This window comes from Leopardus geoffroyi, chromosome C1 (assembly GCF_018350155.1).
Source record: "Leopardus geoffroyi isolate Oge1 chromosome C1, O.geoffroyi_Oge1_pat1.0, whole genome shotgun sequence".
In the NCBI taxonomy this organism is placed as follows: Eukaryota; Metazoa; Chordata; class Mammalia; order Carnivora; family Felidae; genus Leopardus; species Leopardus geoffroyi.
Window position 1 is genome coordinate 95,023,672 of NC_059328.1, and position 19,756 is coordinate 95,043,427.

The 19,756-nt window shown below is 42.7% G+C and overlaps 1 protein-coding gene across 2 annotated transcripts; it reads left to right on the plus strand.

Moving 5' to 3' along the window:
• Nucleotides 1-3,325: 3,325 nt before the first annotated feature.
• On the plus strand, nt 3,326-16,280 carry PIFO (primary cilia formation). 2 transcript variants are annotated; one of them, XM_045478630.1, is made up of 6 exons: nt 3,326-3,501; nt 10,902-11,044; nt 11,649-11,747; nt 12,538-12,668; nt 14,349-14,466; nt 16,049-16,280. In XM_045478630.1, exons 1-6 carry the CDS (start codon nt 3,327-3,329, stop codon nt 16,115-16,117), a joined length of 735 nt encoding a protein of 244 aa, XP_045334586.1. In that variant the 5' UTR covers nt 3,326; the 3' UTR covers nt 16,118-16,280. The 2 variants fall into 2 exon arrangements, with proteins under 2 accessions (XP_045334586.1, XP_045334587.1); XM_045478631.1 differs by lacking the exon at nt 3,326-3,501 and adding an exon at nt 10,560-10,672.
• The last annotated feature ends 3,476 nt before the right edge of the window (nt 16,281-19,756 follow it).

A 19,756-nucleotide genomic window follows, 5' to 3' on the forward strand; every position in this document is an offset into this window, starting at 1 on the left:
CCAGCACCTTCTAAATTGGCAGCTTTGGGAAGATCTGTGAGATAGACTCCTTTTGAAATGTCTGCCTACCCCATGGGCCAGCCATGTCCCTTGATCAGGAGATCTTCCCCTTCTTTGAAACCATGGCAGTGGTCACCAACTGCTGTGCTTATACTGCATGGTCTCCTTGCCTGGCATGGCTGATTGACTAGGATGGACATCAAGAGGGCCAATCAGATTATCAACACGTGATGTCTGCAACAGACAAGGAATGGCTGTCACACCCTAAGAGTGGCTTGTTTTGGGATGCGTAAACTCAGGAGCTATATAGTGAGAGCCTGCGGAGAAGGGAAGTTGCCCTGGGCACACAGCAAGAAGAAGACCAAAGGAGAGCTACAGAGAAAAGCCACCATGCCAGTTGGAGAACACTTACAGATGGCTTTCCACCTTTTGATTCTAAATCCTTCCTGAGACTTAGATGCCTTTCTGCCTTCAGACTCTGGTAAAGCACCCCTGTCACTATATGATAAATTCCTCTTTGCTGCTTAAGCTGGCTTAACTTTGTTTCCTTTATTGCAACTAAAAGAATCTATAATAACAATATAATGACTCCTTTTTTCTGGCAGGCTTACAGTATGTTAAACTCTGTTCTAAGTGTTTCAGCTGTATTTTATTATTTAATTCTCCCGGCCACTTTGTGAGGGAAGATAACGTTAATTGCTGGAAACTGAGGCACAAAGGTCACCTGCCCAAGAACACACAGCTAAGTTGCAGAGCCAGATCCCAAGCCAGGCAGGCTGGCTCCGGAGCTCAGAGTCCTGACTACCATACTTTATTGCCTCCCTTGATACAGGCCTCAGTGTTCACATAGTTGGTGGCCACCTTGGTGGTAGTGATGAGGCACATATAGCTTTCTGGGTAATGACTACATAATCATGAGCTCACAACACTTATTGATTATTATGTGCCAGGTAATGTGCTAGATATTAAAGATATAGTGGTAAACAAGATAGGGGTAAACTCTACCCCTATGACGATTGTATTTTGACGGTGAGAGTGTTAGGCAAAAAAGTGTAACAGTGACAGAAAGTGACAAGGGGCGGGAAGTACTTTAGTTTGGGCAGTACAGGAAGGCCTCTGTGGGGCAGTCCCATATGAGACAAGCCTTGACATTCAAGAAGAGCTGGGCATTTTGAGATCTGGGAAGAGGGCATTTCAGGCAGAGGTGCAGCAAGTACAAAGTCCTTGAGGTGGAAACGAACATGGCACGTTAGAAAAAAGAAGACCGAGGTTGTGCCAGGGTAGTGGGCACAGGAAAGAAATAGGCAGGGGTCAGATCACACAAGGTCTTGCCACATGGTTAGAAGTTTGGATTTTATTGTAAGTGAGCTGTGCAGCCATTGGAAGTTTATAGCAGGGATGGAGAGGTGGTGATACGCTCTAAATTCACCACTGAGAAGACAGAGCTGGCATAGGGTTATAGAATGTGGGAAAATCACACTTGTGGGTGATGACAGCTGATGTATTGACTTCTGAGCGCTTACATGACATGCTTTGGAGATCAGAAACATAAATATGAGAGTGTTGTCAATAAGCAAGTGAAAGCAGAAGTCAGTAAAATTGAGTATTATTATTAATGTAATCGCATCTCTAACCAAAGAATAAGAGAGTCTAGAGTAAAATAGAGCATAGGAATTTGGGCGGTCCCTTTGGAAGGAGTTTCTATTTAGGTCAGTGCTATGGCAAATAACACTGAGGGGACAGGAGGATGCAAGGAACCGGTCTTGGTGAAGGACATGAAAGGGGCCATTGGCTCCGAGGAAAAGCATCTTTGAACAACACAGTGGCCAGCTGCTTGATTAGAGTGGTTTCCCAGACTAATATCTTTTTCCAATGCCACTATTTTCCCATAAAGATTTTTGTTATTTTTATTTTTTAAAATCTGTATTTATTTTTGAGAGAGAGAGAGAGAGAGAGACAGAGTGCGAGCAGGGGAGGAGCAGAAAGAGAGGGAGACACAAAATCCGAAGCAGGCTCCAGGCTCCGAGCCATCAGCACAGAGCCCGACGCGGGGCTTGAACTCACGAAACTCAAGTTTATGACCTGAGCCGAAGTTGGACCCTTAACCGACTGAGCCACCCAGGCGCCCCTCCCATAAAGATTTTGATTCTGTCACCATGTCTAGAATGCAGAAATTACTGCAGCCAAAAAAAATGGTGCCCTCCCCCCCCCCCCGTTTTTTCCTGCTACATTTACATATCAATTAGTAATTCAAATGAATGTTTACTGCATACCTGCTACTTGCAAGAAGAGGACAGGCTCAATCCATCTCTAGAGTCATGACGGTTCTTATCTCACCTCCTTGGACTCATCTCACTCCTGCCCCTGGAACTATTTCAGCCTCTTTTCTGTTTCTCAAATAGTCTAGGTATGTTACTGCTTCAGGGCCTTTGCACAAGCTACAGCACTTTCCCCAGATCTCCATTGGACCACCCTTTCTTCAGGCCCTTCCTTGAAACCAGCTTCTCAGTGAGGCCATTCCTGGCTGCACAACCTAAAATTGAAACCTCCTTTTGTCTTTTCCCTTTTGCTTCTTTTGCTTTTTTTGCTTCTTTTGCTTTTTCTCGGTACCTGCAATTTCTTACATTTTATATATTTACCATTTTTATTGTCTGCCTCCTCCGCTAGAATTAACCTCTAGGAGGACAAGGATTTCAGTACACTACTATGTTCCCATTGCCTAGAGCAGTGCCTGGCATATATTACAAGAGTTTAATAAGTATTTGTTGAATAACCAAATCCATGAGGGCAGGAAGGGAGACAGGAACTATCAAGGTGAGTGTTCCAAGCATGAGACTAGGTACTTCGTATAGGTTATCTCCTGTGTGGTGAATATTGTCCTCACATTATAGGTGACAAAATCGAGATCTTGTGAGAAAAACTTGCCCTAAATTATGCAATTAATAATTAGCATAACTGATTTTTTACATATTCATTTATTCTTGAAAGAGAGAGAGACAGAGCATGAGCAGGGGAGAGGCAGAGAAAGAGGGAGATACAGAACCCACAGAGCCTGACGCAGGGCTTGAACCCACCAACTGTGATATCATGACCTAAGCCGAAGTTAGACGCTTAACTGACTGAGCCACCCAGGTGTCCCTAGCAGAGCTGATTTTCGAAGTGTGGTCTTTATGTTTATGTAGCCTTCTCACCAGAATGTTGCCCTTCAGAAAGCAATGTCACAATGACTTCTGGAGGGCTTCAAGGGTGGGGCTGCTGCCTAGCAGCCAGTCTTAGTCACACCCTTCATTTTCTTGGTTAAAGTCTATTTGTGTCAGTGGTGACTCATGGAGCTGGTAAATGAAAGGGACAGGCTGGCTGAAAGTCCCTCCAAGGGGGACATCTGGCCCAGATATTCTTGGAGATATTCAAAGTCTATGCCATCTGATCCATTTGGGAACATAAAAGACAACCAAATCACATCATGGATCACCCAGCCATTTCTTTGGAAATTTGCTTATGGTAATCATGTTCCTAAACTCTAGTACATGTATGAAAACTCATTCCTTCCGTATGGGAATCTAACTGGAAGGAGCTGGGATATGCATGGGATGATATAAGAGCCCTGATCCAGGCAGGGCTGTGGCAGTGGTCCTCTCATCGAGTCCGGAGCCTTGATAAAAGATGGCACCCACTCAGATGAAAAGGCAACATTTTGATTTTTTTTCATTTGCACAAAGGTACTCCTGGAGTTAGCTGTAGCCCTGGGCAGGGAGGTGGTAGATTGGAAGTGCATTAACATCTGTTAAATGCCAATTATAAGTCAGTCATTTGCTGTGGAAGATGTGTCCCGTGTTATCCCTTAAGTTCTCATGGCAGCCTAAAGAGGCAAGAAATGATTAGTGCCATTTTACAGACGAACCAAGGCTAAGTAACTTCCAAAAGTCATGTAGCCAGTAAATGGCATACCAGTACCTATCAGAAACCAGTTCTGAGAGTCTCAAAGCCTATGTTCATTCCTCTACTACCAGACAAGAAAGACTGGTGCTTAAGAAAGTCTGGAAAGTGGATTTAGAAAGTCTATTTTCTTCTCTTCCTTCTACCTTCTGGAGACACACCCATATTCCAGCAGAATCCCTATTCACTGGATCAGGGGATCTCAATTCTATTCGGATCCAAGTCCTGCTTTGAGTAACAAATTATTTTGTAATACCCCCTTTATTATCCTAAAATTAAATTCATGAATAACACAACCTACCACACATAATTTCAGAAATAACATGATGCCGTAATTGTAAAGGCAAAAAATAATTTCTAATAAAATAATGTGCATTTCAATATATAAATGCCCAGATATAACTACTTTACAAGACAATGAAGTAGTCAGACTCTTACACCATATAATAAATAATGAATAAGTCTAGAATTAAAAAAGAAGGCTAAATGCCATTCATACAAGCAGTTTAGGAAAACAAATAAAGCAGATTTATAAGTGGATGCCAGAACAAAAACTTGTTAGGAAAAGTGATAACACTCTAGACTTCCTGGTTCCTGATAATAATAAGAATAGCTTTAGTTAATATAGGGATAATATTTGACAAATTAAACTATTGAAGTAAAAAAAGGAAAAGGGGTATGACTATGTTATTTTTTAAAAGAAGTAAGTAATGTTAATGTGCTTCCTCTGGGATTGCCAGATTTTTAAAAATATACTATTTTATCATTCTATCACGCATACCAAAAAAAAAGCCCAAATCGTATTGGCCATTAGTGAGATATGTAGGGTGAACTCCTCAGTATAAGCAGTACTCAGGTCAGAAATGAAACACCTCTGGGGTGCCTGGGTGGCTCAGTCGGTTAAGCGGCTGACTTCAGCTCAGGTCATGATCTCCCAGTTCGTGGGTTCGAGCCCCGCGTCAGGCTCTGTGCTTACAGCTCAGATCCCGGAGCCTGCTTTGGATTCCGTGTCTCCCTCTCTCTCTGCCCTTCCCCTGATAAAGCGCCCTCTCTCTCTCTCTCTCAGAAATAAATAAGCATTAAATAAACAAATAATAAAAAAGAAATGGAACACCATTATCACCCCAAAAGCCCTCTTCATACCCTTTCTGTTTTTCCTTCCACCCTCCTTTAAAAGGTACCCCCGTTCTAACTTCTAACACATAAATTAGTTTTGCCTATTTTTGAATTTATTTAAGTGTACTCATACAGTATGTAAATGTTCGTGTCTAAATTATTTCATTCACTACTGTGAATGTGCAGGGTGTTGTTCCTTTTTGTTGCCATATAGTATTCCTCCGTATGAGTATTGCACAACTGAATTTTCCATTCTACCATTAATGGACATTTGGTTATTCCAGTTGGGACTATTATGGATCATGTCGCTTTTAATGTTCTTCTACTTGTCTTTTGGTACACAGTTGTATGCATTCTTGCTGAGTAAACACCAAGGAGCAGGAGTTTTTAGGTCGTGGAGATGTCTATTGCAGCTTTGGTAAATACTGCCAAAGAGTTTTCCAAGGTGATTGTATCAATTTCCTTTCACACTAAAAGCTTATTCAACATTTCCAGTTGTTTCACATCCTAGCAGCACCAAGTGTTACCTGCCTTTATAATTTTAGCCATCTTGTGGGTTGCGCATTGTGGTTTAAATTTGTAATTCCTTTATGACTGCTGAAGTTGAGCACTTGTTATATGTTTACTGATTATTTGGATATTCTTCTTTCTGAGCTTCCCATTCAAGTACTTTACCTATTTTTTTTTATTAAGTTGTTTTTTCTTATTGATCTGTAATTTTTTATTAAGTTGTTTCTCCTTATGATCTGTAATTCCACGTTGATTGGTAATCTGATCTTAATCTATCATAGATCAACACTACCCAATGGCAATATAATGTGAGCAATGCGTTTAATTTTACATTTTGAATGCCACAGTAAAAAAAGAGTAAAAAGAAACATGTGAAGTTTATTTTCCTATGTTTTATTTAATCTGATAGATCCAAAATACTATCATTTCAACATGCAACCAATAAAACATTTGTTAATGAGATATTTTGTACTCTGTTTTTCACTTGAAGTCTTTAAAACCTGAGGTGTATTTTACATTTACACACATCTCGATTTAAATTAGCCACATTTCAAGTGCTGATAGTTAATACGGGTAGTGACTGCTGCATTGGATGGACACTGCAGGTCTCGATGTTTTTGTGCTTATATCTTCCTCCATATCTTGGCTTAATTTCTCATTTTTCTAATGGTATCTTTTTTTTAATTAAGTATTATGTTGAAACAGTTTCAAACCTAAAGTTGCAAAGACAGTACAAAGAATTCTCTTACCTCTTTACCCCAGTTCTTCAATTGTTAAATGTTCTCTCTATCACATGCACGCTCTCTTTTTCTCTCCATATATATATATATATATATATATATATATATATATATATGTATATATATATACATATACATCCAGCTGACCTTTGAACACATGAGATTAAGAGTGATCACTCCCTGCGCAGCTGAACATTCACATATAACTTTTGATTGCCCAAAAATGTAACTGACAGCTTACTGTTGACTAGAAGCCCTACAAATAATATAAAGAGCTGATTAACATGTATTTTATATGTTATATGTATTATACAATGTATTCTTACAATAAAGTAAGCTAGAGAATATACAACATTATTAAGAAAATCATAAGGAAGAAAAAAATACATTTACAGTACTATACAGTAAAAAATCTGCATGGAAATGAAACTTTACATTGTTTCTCATCTTTTATACTTTTTTCCCTGTATTTTCTGTCCTTTTGCATCACCAAGCTTCCAGTCTGAATATGTTCTTCTGATTCATTTTCCTATTTCTTTCGTTTTTTCAGCTTTTATAATCTGCTTTTAAACTCATGCATTAAATTCTTGCTTTCAGAGATGGCGCTTGTTATTTCTACAATTTTTATCTGGTTCCTTTTTATTGCTTCTAAAATTCTCTGGGACGCCTGGGTGGTTTAGTCGGTTAAGAGTCCAACTCTTGATATCGGCTCAGGTCATGATCTCGCGATTCGTGAGATCGAGCCCTGCAGCCAGCTCTGCCTGCTCAGGATTCTCTCTCCCCCTCTCTCTTCCCTTCCCCCACTTGCTCTCTCTTCTGTCTCAAAATAAAGAAATAAACATTAAAAAACTAAAATTCTCCAATTTATCATTTAATTTTCTTGAATATAATTATCAGCTTTAGCCCCTTTGCTGAACTGATTTATTACTTAATGCAATATATTTTTAAATGAGACAAAAATCTACTTAAAACATTATACCAAAAATCAAATGTATTTATCCCAATTAGACCACTGCAGAAGAGTGGGTGGTTTCCCAGAATAATAATTCTTATAATGGCCTCATACATAGCCAAATGAGGAAAGTAGATAAACTGTCTCATAAAACTAGAACAATCTGCATAAATATTAGGCATCCTCTTGATGTTATAACTATGGTTAGACATGTATATGATGGGAACTGTGATGGGAACTGCTGAATTCTTAAAAGTCTTCATCAAAAGTGGCCACAATATAAAACTTTGCCTAAATATTCTTCAGTACTAAATAATCACCTGCATAGGTTCCTTTGCACTTCATCATCATTCAAACATCAAATCCTTGATAATCCTCAGAACTACCTGAAGTTCTACCTTCACTTCTCAATTTTACCATCACACCATTGCTTATGCAGGAGATATATGTAGCACATCGACAGTAATATTTATTTATTTATTTATTTATTTATTTATTTATTTATAGAGAGAGTGAGCAGGGAAGAGGGGAGAGTGAGGGAGCTGGCGGGGGGGGGGGGGAAGGAGAATCTCAAGCAGGTTCCATGCTCAGCATGGAGACCAATGTGGGGCTTGATCCCATGTCCTGGGATCATGACCTGAACTAAAATCAGTAATAGAACGCTGAACCAACTAAGCCACCCAGGTGACCTTAGACGGTCATCTTTGATTGTACTGTGTTTGGATTGGCAATAATGAAAAGTTGATAAATTTGCATCAATCAGGATGCAAACTGGTGGACCCAGTTGTGTGTTATATTAGTAACAGAAACAGGAAGATTGATGGGGAAAATTTCTCTTTCTTGAGAAAGAGATCTTTATTGACTTCGTTTTTAGTGTCTGATCAACTTTTTCTTTTAGCCTCTTACCTTGCTTTCTCTTTCTTCCTATGTGTACCCTGCAGTCTGGAGGCTTACTCTAAAATCTCAGTCAAGTACAGTTACTTTAAAGTCCATGTTTGAGAACTCCAATCTCTGGATTTCCTTTGGGTTTATTTCTACTCTTTTTTTTTTTGTATGAGTGGCTGTTTTATGTTGAATGCCAAACATTTTGCATGAAAAAAATCATAAAAAATTAGTTGAAGATTTGGATGATTTCTATTCAGAGATTATTTACTTACTTACTTATTTATTTATTTATTTATTTATTTATTTATTTATTTTCTGTATGCAGTAAGGGTACAAGCAGATCACCTTAAAGCAGTATGGAGACTATATAGATACGAAGCTGGATTTCAGGGTTTGTTGAGAGCTGGTCTATTTCTTATTTACCCTTATTCCCGTAGTTTATCTGTATAGGGTCCCAACTAAAATCCCAGGGTGTTTTCCAGTCTCCCATCCTCCATGGCCAACCTAATTTTTGGTCCCCAGGTTTCAGAGACACACATGTCCAAATTTCCGCTCAACCCCTGTGCTTCTCGGCCACTCTTTGCTTAGCCCATGTTGAAAGGGAACATCGGTACTAACTGTGGTTCACCACTTTGGACTTCCCCCTCTCTTTGCAGTCTTGGCCCTTTATATTCTTCCTTCCTTGGTGTATCTTGGATGTCTCCAAATATATCTTTTTTATTTAGTCCAGCTTTTCTACCTGTTCTCAGCTGGAGTATTAGTCTGAAGCAAACTAGTCCACCAATGAGAAAACTAGGTGCCAAAATATCCAAGTACTTTGCAAGACATGTTTCATATCACTAATAATGTAAACACTAATTTCACAAATACTATGAGTACCTAAAAATATTAATATTACCTGATGGGGCGCCTGAGTGGCTGTCGGTTGAGCGTCCAACTTTGGCTCAGGTCATGATCTCACAGTCCGTGAGTTCCAGCCCCATGTTGAGCTCTATGCTGAGAGCTCAGAACCTGGAGCCTGCTTTGGATTCTGTGTCTCCCTCTCTCTCTGCTCCTCCCGCTCACACTCTGTCTCTATCTCAAAAACAAATAAACATAAGAAAAAATTTTAAAAAATATTAAGATTACTTGAAATATTAATGAAAGTGAAAATGATCAAATCAATACCAATATTTTTACATTTTATTTATCATCAGTGTTACTGCAATTATATTTCGAGTAGACAGAACACTTAGAGTAAATTATACAATAATTTTGAGACCATATCTTTGTTCCATTTATAAGCTTTGTTTCTCACACAACCTTCTTCTCTATTATTGGGCTTTCTGCACTATTACTTGTAAAAATTTTTCTTAGTGCTGTTATATATAAGTCAGGCACAACCAATTATTTCTGTAAAGTCCGGCAAGATATCTAAATATTATGTAGGACATGTGACAATTCACTTTGTGACTGGGCAATGCACTGCAGAGGTGGCCAGCCTCCCTGGCCCAGTGACCAGGAGCATCCCCACAGTAATTTTTAACAAGCAAAACGCTTCCGCAAGTTTCCAAAAAAAAAAAAACCAACCAAACAAACAAACCCTGCATTAGATGTATAAAATCATCCCTGCAGACAATTCTAGCCTGGGATACGTGTGGCTTACAGGGTCATCTTTAGAGGCCAAAGGGTAGCACGAACCAGCCACATGTGATAACTCCTAAAGCTATCCAAAACTCAAAACAGGTTAGTGTAAATATTCAGGACAAAGGTAAAGGCAACACGCACTCTGACGCTTCTTCTTGGGTTAGGATGGGAGCGCTCGTGAGGGGGCTGGAAACTATCTTCATAACCTCTTGCAATTGTCACCTACTAAGTACCAGGACCTGATTGCTTTCATCCTGTTTTCCCAATCCTGCCAACAACCCTGTAAGGAAGAGTTATTATTCCCAATTTGGACATGAGGGAACGGGTACTTAAAACACTGAAGTGACTGCTCAAGATTTTAAAACCATCAGACACTTCTGTGATTCCTCTGCAGTCCCACTGCTCCACACAAGGCTGCCAACCGTGTTAAAGCCTCGTGCGTGCCCCACTTAGAAGGTAGAAGGGGGCAACCTGCGGGGAAAACTGGGTCTAAAAGGGGCCTAATAGGGAACTGTCTAGGCTACACTCCATTTAGTCCTCCATTCCCCTGCCGTAGGCATGGCCCTGGGAGCCCTCTTCAGCAGCACATCCCCGCCGGGTGGCCCAACTTCCAAAGCCCTTCCGCTCAATCCCACACCTGCACAGCCCCTGCAGCCGCGAGTCCTACAACCCTTCCCTGCACCTGGCCCAACGCAGAGTTCACACCACTCTGGGACCCAGGGGTGCGCGGGAAAGCGGGGCAGGGGGAGGGTCCCGCGCAGCTGCGCAGGCGTACGCGGCTCCCGCCCAGCAGCGCAGGCGCGCGCGGAGCCGCTCCCCTTGAATTCGCGGCGCCCCTGCGTTCTCTTAGCAACGCTGTACATAAATGCCAGCCTGGCTGCCCACGCGATGTGCTTCAGCAAAGCGGGTGCGCGGGGCTGATAAGGGAGTCAAGGATAGAGGGCAGGAGGGAAGAGTGGGGAGGCTGGCGGGCGAGAGGATGCAGTTCTTCCCCTCCACGGGGTTCGGTCTGGTTTTTGTTCTCTATCCGGCCCAGTCCTGGTCTCGGCCTCCACACACCCCACGCGCTCCCTAAGCGCTCACTTAGACCCAGGGGCCTTCCTCATGTGGAGTTTCTCCTCTTTCTTGATCTTCAGATTCGCCGGATAACTACTCCTTTGGAACATGTCAACAGAGGAAGCTCTTTCCTCAATACTACCCCCCAAACTTTTTGGGGAACAAGTTTATCCCTCTTCGAGGAGCGCCCCACAGAGGGCCTGGATGTTACATAGCAGAAGATGTGAGTATTCACCTTCCCTTGCGTAGGTCTCAGCTCCCTATTCGAGGACATCCAGGTTGCATGGAAGAAAAACACGTGATCTTTGAGGTGGCCGCATAGGAAGGTGCCCTCGCCCTCTAAGGCCAGCTGTCACATCCAATGTCGCAATTAAAGGACCCTTGTCTCCAGTATCAACACCCACCAACCACAAGCCTCTCTATAAATAGTCTTATGTAGTACTCACTCCATTTCCACCTCCAAACGCCTCTGAACCAATGCCTCCCATTAGTCCAACCTTGGTACCTTGCTGTGCTGCTAGGTCATGAAATAATGTAATCTGACCAAGGGTGGGATTAGGGCAAATTCAGCTCTGTGGGGCCCACAGGACTGGATTCACTGGAATGCACAAGTCATTTACTCTACGTAGCCAGGCACGTTTCCTTGCAGATGTATCTGCCTTACTTTATATAATTGTTTCTATAGTCCTCACTCACAGGAGTAAAAAAGAAAGAGCAACTTTTGCAGAGAAGATTCAGATAAGAACATTTTGAGTTCACTCTGTTTTGATGACTATAATATTCATTATGTGTTTTCTTTCTTTCCTTTTTTAATACACTACCTGAAGATGTATGGATTGGCATACAACCTCTCTAGGATCCCAACCAGTAGAAAAGGATATACTTTTGGCGCCAGGACAGCTGTGAGGTTTAAGTCAATCAACAAGGTTAGAAATGGCTGAATGTGCTTTGATTTTAGTGTGACCCATGTTGCTGTATGTATTTGCTGCATGTATTTGCATCCCAGAGAGAACAGGGTGTTACCCCAAAAATATCCCCTGCAATTCAAGAAAAATATTTAGACCAAGGCTGTTAAGAAATATATCTGAAAAACTTGGATGTTAGTATCTCAAATGTGTGTCAGAGCCCTGGGAGAGTGGAAAATGATTCTAGAAAGAACTAGTACCAAGACAGGGCTTCAGGGCTGACACAGATGATGTTACAGAAGCTTTGTTTATATGCATCCTATCATCTTGTAAGAAAAAAACCAAATTCCTACCTTTTAACCCTTTTGTGTGATTGGATTTCAAGTCTAAATGTCTTCAGTATAGGATCCTAATCTGTTGTTGAACATTTTTCTGACACTTGAGCTCAAGGAGAGGGATACTGGATCTAAGAAATCTCTGGGTGGGATGACAGACACAGCAGGTGCAAGAAGTCACCTTGGTTCTTTTCTGCCTATAGGTGTCTTTCTACAGCCTCAGCATATGTGTCTTTAGGTAGCTGAACCCCACCATCATCTTGGGTTTCTCCCTACTGTAGGTTTAAATCTGTAGCTGCAGTAGTGAAACCATAGTGATACATGAACAGAAAGAGGATCTGTCTGTTTTCTTTAATTAGAGGCTTTGTATGTGTGTGTGTGTATGTGTGTGTGTATATATATATATATATATATATATATATATATATATATATATATATCACCCTCTAACACGTTTATCTTTCTCTGAAAAACAGGACATGATGCTTTACCCTGGCATGTACCAGACTGCACATCCTCGGGAGCAAAAACACAAACAAAATTTTGCTCCATTTAATACCTTCTTGCCTCGATTTAGGACAGACTCAAAGGACACTTATTATCCTGGGTATGTCTCCTCTTTCCTGGAGTGCTAAAACAAACAGAGATAGGAAAGGACGTACAACGGAGAGGCTCCATCCAAACCACGCCAGCTCAATAAGAAACCACCCGTCCATCTTTAAAGAGCCAACCCCTTACCTTCCAGATCTCTGGCATTGTAGAATTCTAGTTCACAGTGGTTCATTCAGTCAATGTTTATAAACGTGCCAGGCACTTTTAAGGGTTCCCGAGGTTTTGCTTAGTTAAACCCATCATGCAAGGCTCCTCATTCCTTGAACCCTACACTCTAGAGTCCAGACAGATGAGAAGTAAATAAACATGAAAACATCAATGGTAATTAGGACAGTTACCATACAATTGAGTAATCAGACAGTGACACTTCTGAGAGTGAACTTATTAATTACACCAAAACAGTAGCCACAAGCTAAGACTGTCATGGGCACACCAGGCAGTGTGGTGAGCTGGCGATATGCTATGAAGACAGTAACCGGATGATTGGATGGATGGCGCTGCTTTGGCAAGGATGTCCAGAAAGGTCTTTAGGGGAACAGACACGTGATCTGAAGTCCGAGTGACAAGATGGTGCCAGGCCTGTGAAGATCTGGGCCCAGGGCCCAGGGCTTCCCAGGCAGCAGGAACAGCAAATGGGAAGGCTGTAAGCTGGGGAGGAACCGGTGGGCAGAATGAAGAGAGAGGCTGGTGTGGCGAGGGTGTGCTCAGCAAGGAGGAACTGAATGCAGGAGGAAGGCCAGGGCTGAGCACGTGGCCCTTATAGACCAAGTGCTTCAGGAAGCCATTCAGCATGTGTGCAACTGTGGGGCAGAGGGTCAAGGTCTTTGCCTGATTCATGAGAAATCCAAGGATCAGAGAGTGGGTGTAACTTTCTCAAGGTTGCATGAAGGAAGTGAAAATGTTGACTCTTGGCTCCCATGTCCATCCTAAGTGCTGTTTCCAACACAGTGAAGAGTCTACACCAAAAACAAAGCGTTATGAACAAAAGCAATTATAAAATAATGCCATGTCTATCAAAATTTAACAGCCTTCTCATCCTGAGATTGCTGATTGGATTATCATTACACTTTTACCACCAGTTTCAAATCATGAGCAGTACTTATTCATTACTGTGGTAGATCTCTTTTTCTCACCCACCACTCCTGGGATCTTTTGGTCTCTCCACCAAGGATACTGAGTTGCAGAAATATTTTTTAAACTAGAGTCAATGTTAATCCCAACTGGATGGCAAGACTAGATATCATAACATTCACCAGAAATACATTAATAGGCAAGCAAACCCCACACTTGCCCCACATTAAAAAAAGCTAATTGGGGGGTGCCTGGGTGGCGCAGTCGGTTAAGCGTCCGGCTTCAGCCAGGTCACAATCTCGCGGTCCGTGAGTTCGAGCCCCACGTCAGGCTCTGGGCTGATGGCTCAGAGCCTGGAGCCTGTTTCTGGTTCTGTGTCTCCCTCTCTCTCTGCCCCTCCCCCGTTCATGCTCTGTCTCTCTCTGTCCCAAAAATGGATAAACGTTGAAAAAAAAAAAAAAAATTAAAAAAAAAAAAAAAAGCTAATTGGGCTATTTCCTTTTCTCAAGGAGTTAGGCCAAGTTCAGGGATGGCTGTGGTACTGATGGAGTTTGTATACAGTCACTAAGTCATCACATGTGATGCTTTGTATTTTTATTTCTAGCCCTGGCACATACAACCCAGAGATGAAGCCCCCCAAAAAAATCACCTGGCCAATGAAATTTGGATCTCCAGACTGGGCTCAGGTTCCATGCCTACAGAAAAGAACCCTAAGAACTGAGGTAATCGGACTGGACTTTTGTGGAACCCTCTTCCTTATGTATCAGGGGTTCTTATCCAGAAGTGTTTGAATGAGCTACAGGAAGTCCTTACTCCTAGGACAGTAGATGCACATATTATATTATATTTTTGAGAGTTACACAGTTTCATTAGCTTTTTAAAGGTGTGTATGACCGAACAAAAGGCACATTTTCTTCCTTAATCCTCAAGTGCCCTTCTGGTGTAGGAACAGAACGATCCCTAGATGATAGAGGAGGAAAAACAGGCTCTGATGGATTAAGTGATGTGTCCAGATTGACATCTTTTTTTTTTAAATATGAAATTTATTGTCAAACTGGTTTCCATACAACACCCAGTGCTCATCCCAACAGGTGCCCTCCTTAATGCCCATCACCCACTTTCCCCTCCCTCCCACCCCCCATCAACCCTCAGTTTATTCTCAGTTTTTAAGAGTCTCTTATGGTTTGGCTCCCTCCCTCTGTAACTGTTTTTTTTTTTTTTCCTTCCCCTCCCCCATGGTCTTCTGTTAAGTTTCTCAGGATCCACATAAGAGTGAAAACATATGGTATCTGTCTTTCTCTGTGAGACTTATTTCACTTAGCGTAACACTCTCCAGTTCCATCCACGTTGCTACAAAAGGCCATGTTTCATTCTTTCTCATTGCCAAGTAGTATTCCATCGTGTATATAAACCACAATTTCTTTATCCATTCATCAGTTAATGGGCATTTAGGCTCTTACCATAATTTGGCTATTGTTGAAAGTGCTGCTATAAACATTGGGGTACAAGTGTTCCTATGCATCAGCACTCCTGTATCCCTTGGGTAAATTCCTAGCCCAGATTGACATCTTGAATCTAGATCTCGTAACTACTAAGCCAGTGCTCATTCCATCACACCATTTGAGTATTAGATCACCCAGGGACTGTAGACCGTTCTGGTAAGAACATGAATTCAGGGGACAGACTGCTTAAGTTCAAGTACTAGCTCCCATATTTACTGACTGTGTCATCTTGGGCAATTTTTCTAAGCCTCCATTTTCCTTTCTTTACAATGGGTATAAAGCAACTAAAAAATAAAAAATAAATAAAATGGATATAACAATAGAATCCATCTGATAAGGTTGTAAAGATAGAGATAAGGTAGAGAAGCATCTAACACAGTACCTATAACATAATAATAATAAACTTTCAATCCATGTGAGTTATCATAATTCTGGGTGTGCCGGGTTTTTTAAAGAGGAACCTTGGATTAATTCTACAACTACGTATTAAATGCCTAATGCATCCACATCATGGCAGCTAGACCTATGAGTAACATGGTGGAATTAAACACATAATCTTTGTGTTTGAGAAGTTCACCAGCTCTTCTCAGAGATTTGTCAAGTAGAAAACAATTCCTAGCATGACAGCAGCAGAGGAAGGTGACAGAGAGTAGCTGTACATGCAAACATTGACAGCATCCCTGAGACGAGGCTCCTCTGGGGTGGGCTTCAGCCGGGCCACACCAGCAGCGATGAGCCAGGAAGACCAGAGGTGGAGGGCTCTCATTAGAATATTGACCCAGACAATACTCCTTCCTTGCAGCTGTCCACTGACAAGGACTTCAGAAAGCACCGGAACCGCGTGGCCTACCTAAGCCTGTTTTACAACTGAGGAGCTGTGACTGCGTTCACGCGGTCCTCCTGACCACAGATCCAGGACTGAGGACAGAGTCGCTCTTCCCCCTGCACTGCTGTGCTCTCTCCTCTGCCAGCATGGGGCCCGGGGAGGGAGAGGGCTCATAACTACCGTGTGAGAGGAAAAAGACCGCTGCAGAGCTCTGTCTCCATGTGCTGGTTTGTCGTGTGCGTACGTACGTAGACGGGCCTGGGGGTTCCTGCCGAGTGTTCAGTGGGGTGGCTCCACTTTACCGACCTACTCGTGGGTCCCTGTCCTCACGCTCTCGTTCCCAGGTTCCAGTCTTATGTATTCTACCACTAGCATTGGGAAGAAGGGCTGTTGGCCTCTACACATCAAGGATTGGATGGCTTCCTTGGGTTTGTACTTGGCCATGCTACATACAGAGGAAACATATAGGCAGGGTAAAACATTTCTATTTTACAATCTGTCCCAAATTTCTGAGTTCCTGGCATGGATTAGACAGGTCCGGATTTGTTGCTTTCCCAGACTGACATTAAACTCACTGAATCAAAAATTTGCCACTTCCCCTTACATCATCTATTTCATTTGTCAGTCGTCATATAAATTGAGTTCTTACCATGTATCCGAAAGAGTGGCAAGGACTGGGGACATAGCAGGAGTCAAAATAACCTCTTCTACTGGTCTGGAAGCTACAGAAGCAGTGCCCTGGCGTAGATGCATTCAGGGAATGCTTGACCTGCTGGAACACCCCCTCTAGGCCTCTGGAATGCTCTTTCTCTCAACCCACAGAGGACCTCAATCTTTATATTCTGGGATTAGAGCATGTATAAGAGAGAGAGAAAACAACAACCTGAAAAGTCAGGCCAAGGGAGAAATGGCATGGTAATATCCAAACCGAACCTTGGCGAAGCTGGGGGCTGGATCTCTGCTCCCTGCTCTTTGCTGGAGAGAACCCCCGGGTACAAAGAAGAAGGGAAAGGGCTAAGGTCTTTGTGACTTAACAGCTCAAAGCAGCGCTGCCCCATCTCTGCTGCAGTCCAGCACAAAGGCCTCGGGACCCCCACTGTCTACATAAGGTCTGAGCCTGCAGGGGCCTCCTTATCTCTGTGAAACTGGAGTAGCTGTACAGGCAGAGTACCAGAAATCCAACCTAAGGCCTGCTTCCGGGTCTACATTTGTCCATTCCCAAGGGCCCCACGCAGCCTATTTTGTTGCCAGAGCCCCCATCTGCTGTGGCCAAGTTCAGTGAAATCATTACTCATGAAATCTTCTCAAAAAGATAATATTCTTCCGAACATGGCTTTGATCTGCTGGCACACAGGAGGAGGCCTCGATCAAAACCTCCCGTTAGGATGGCGTGGAGAGCAGTTCCGGCATTTCTGGTGACATTTTCAAGAGCAGAGTCAGAGTGGAGCTAAGAAGGGGGGAAGCCAAGAGCTCACTGCTGTAGGTTGGCTCTAATTCTGGTTTGGTGAGTCAGATAGAAAGAGGTCTTTCATATCTGTTTAGATGTTTCAGCCGTGGTTATGAGCCTAGGAAAATGGCCAGAGTTCTAGAGCAGAAGCTCTCCCAGGAACGAAGATGATGCATCTAGGGTTGAGTCTGTACAGATGCTGGCACCTGGGGAGCCCCAGCTGTGGGCTGCGGAGCAGCAGAGGACCCCTGCCAGCAGAGCCCTGTTCCTCAAATATCGGATCCTAGGTCTCTCCACTAAAGCCCAGTATGGGTCCCCTTGACTAGAGAATCAGGTCCAGACTTTTAGCAGGCCCTGCCCATCTGACCACAGCCCGCTTCGGCAGCCTCACTTCCTGCTATCCTCTCTGGGTACCTGTGTCCAGCCAGTTCACATGTCCTGCTGCTCTACGACTCCTCAAACTGTCTCCAGCCTCCGTGCTGCCCTATGCCAGTCTCTGCATGAGAGGCCTTTCCTCACACTCTCTACCCAGTCAGTTCCTACTCATACCTCAAGGAGAAATCTAACACGGTTTCCTTTGTGATCCCTTCCCTTTTCCTGCCACTCTCAGGCACCATTCACCGTAACAGCCTTGATCTCACTTGTATTGTCATGAATCTGGTTGCATAGCAGGCATTTGCAACACATGTCGGATCTGGGGATTTAAAGAAAAAACTAATCATTCTGTTTCTTCCAGATCATAATCGAGTTGGGGAGGCAGATGTGCAATGGATAAAATACAGTGCACTCTAGTGCACTGTCAGCAGGACAAAGTGCTGTGGGAGGAAGGAAGGGGGAGTAATTACCTCCACGTGGAGTGGGGGCTGGTAGGCAGGGGACAAACAGAAAGATGTCTGGGATCAGGAAGATTTTGCTTACACAAATTGAGATTTTGATTAATTATTATGAATAAATTAATGATACTTCACCAGTGATGATGCCATGAGAAACAGTCAAATGGAAGGAAAACTCTAGAGCCTGTTTTACAATTATAACCCAAATATAGGCTGGGGTCCCATGTGGCCACTTTCTGCATGAATTCACATTTAAAAAAGCACATAACTGCCAAAAACAATTACAGGGGAATTCCAATCTTTCTACTCTTGAAGAACATTAAAAAGTCTCTAATTTGTAAGCACAGGCAACATTTCTCAAAATCTTTATCCTACGTTCCCCTCCACAGATGTTGTTGTGAAACATCTCCACCAAGAAATTCCAAATTCCAAGTCTCTATTGTCACCTCCCCCATCCATAGTGTCTATCCCTTCTCTCTTCCCCCTTACCTCCCCCCCGCTTTCTTAAAATGTCCATTACACCTCATTTCTTTTGCCTTTTTTGACCCACTGGACTCTCTCTCTCTCTCTCTCTATCTTTCTCTCTCTCTCTCCGTCTCTCCTGCACTCTCTTTTTTTCTCTCCCCAGTCCCCCAGTCTCTATCACATAAGATACAAGAATCAGACAGGCAAGATTTTTATTAGTGTGATGGGGACAGCATGATATACTGGCAGGTGGGAAACACACATATTAATCTTGTCCCCATCCTACAATGATAGACAATGTGGAATAGACCTCAAGCTGCGGGAAGTTTCTGTGAATTGCCAAAAAAGTCTGTATCTCCCATAAGAGAAACACAAGAAAGAAAAAGCAATGTCCAAAGTGCAGACATTAGGCTCCATAAGATAACACCGTATGTTGGTAGAGGGGAATGATGCGATGCTGTGGAGAAAGGCACACCTCCATCCACCACCACCACCCATGCACATCTGGACTGAGAATTCTTTGCATCTTTCTTCCCAGATACATCTTTCTAATTACATTTCCGGAAACAATTTTGAGTCCCAGAGCCACACCAGTTCTTAGCTCCCCAAAGGCAGCATTACTGTGGTCGAAGAACCCACTGCAGATGATTGCTCATAACCTACCGTGAAGGGCAAGTTCAGCTACTGGTCTTACTTCCATCAGAAAACTGCTCTGGAGCCAGAGTCTCTACTTGATAGAAAATCCCTAGGGAGCCAACCCCACGCCTCATTTATAATTGCATGCGTCCATGGCTTGTACATAGCAGACTTCATCACGTGGCAGCACAATAAAAGTATTTAATACCTTGAATCTGGATCTGATTTTAACACTAACTGTATGACTACCTGTCCACACCTCACTTTCTCCCACTGTAAAACGAGATGGGGTTTCTAAACTCA

Excerpts from the sequence above, each read along its gene's own strand:
- PIFO (XM_045478630.1), top strand. The coding sequence starts at position 3,327 with ATGGAGCTGGTAAATGAAAGGGACAGGCTGGCTGAAAGTCCCTCCAAG. Across the intron at positions 11,748-12,537 it reads GGTTTAAGTCAATCAACAAG|GACATGATGCTTTACCCTGG; the intron begins GTTAGAAATGGC and ends TCTGAAAAACAG. Across the intron at positions 14,467-16,048 it reads AAAGAACCCTAAGAACTGAG|CTGTCCACTGACAAGGACTT; the intron begins GTAATCGGACTG and ends CCTTCCTTGCAG.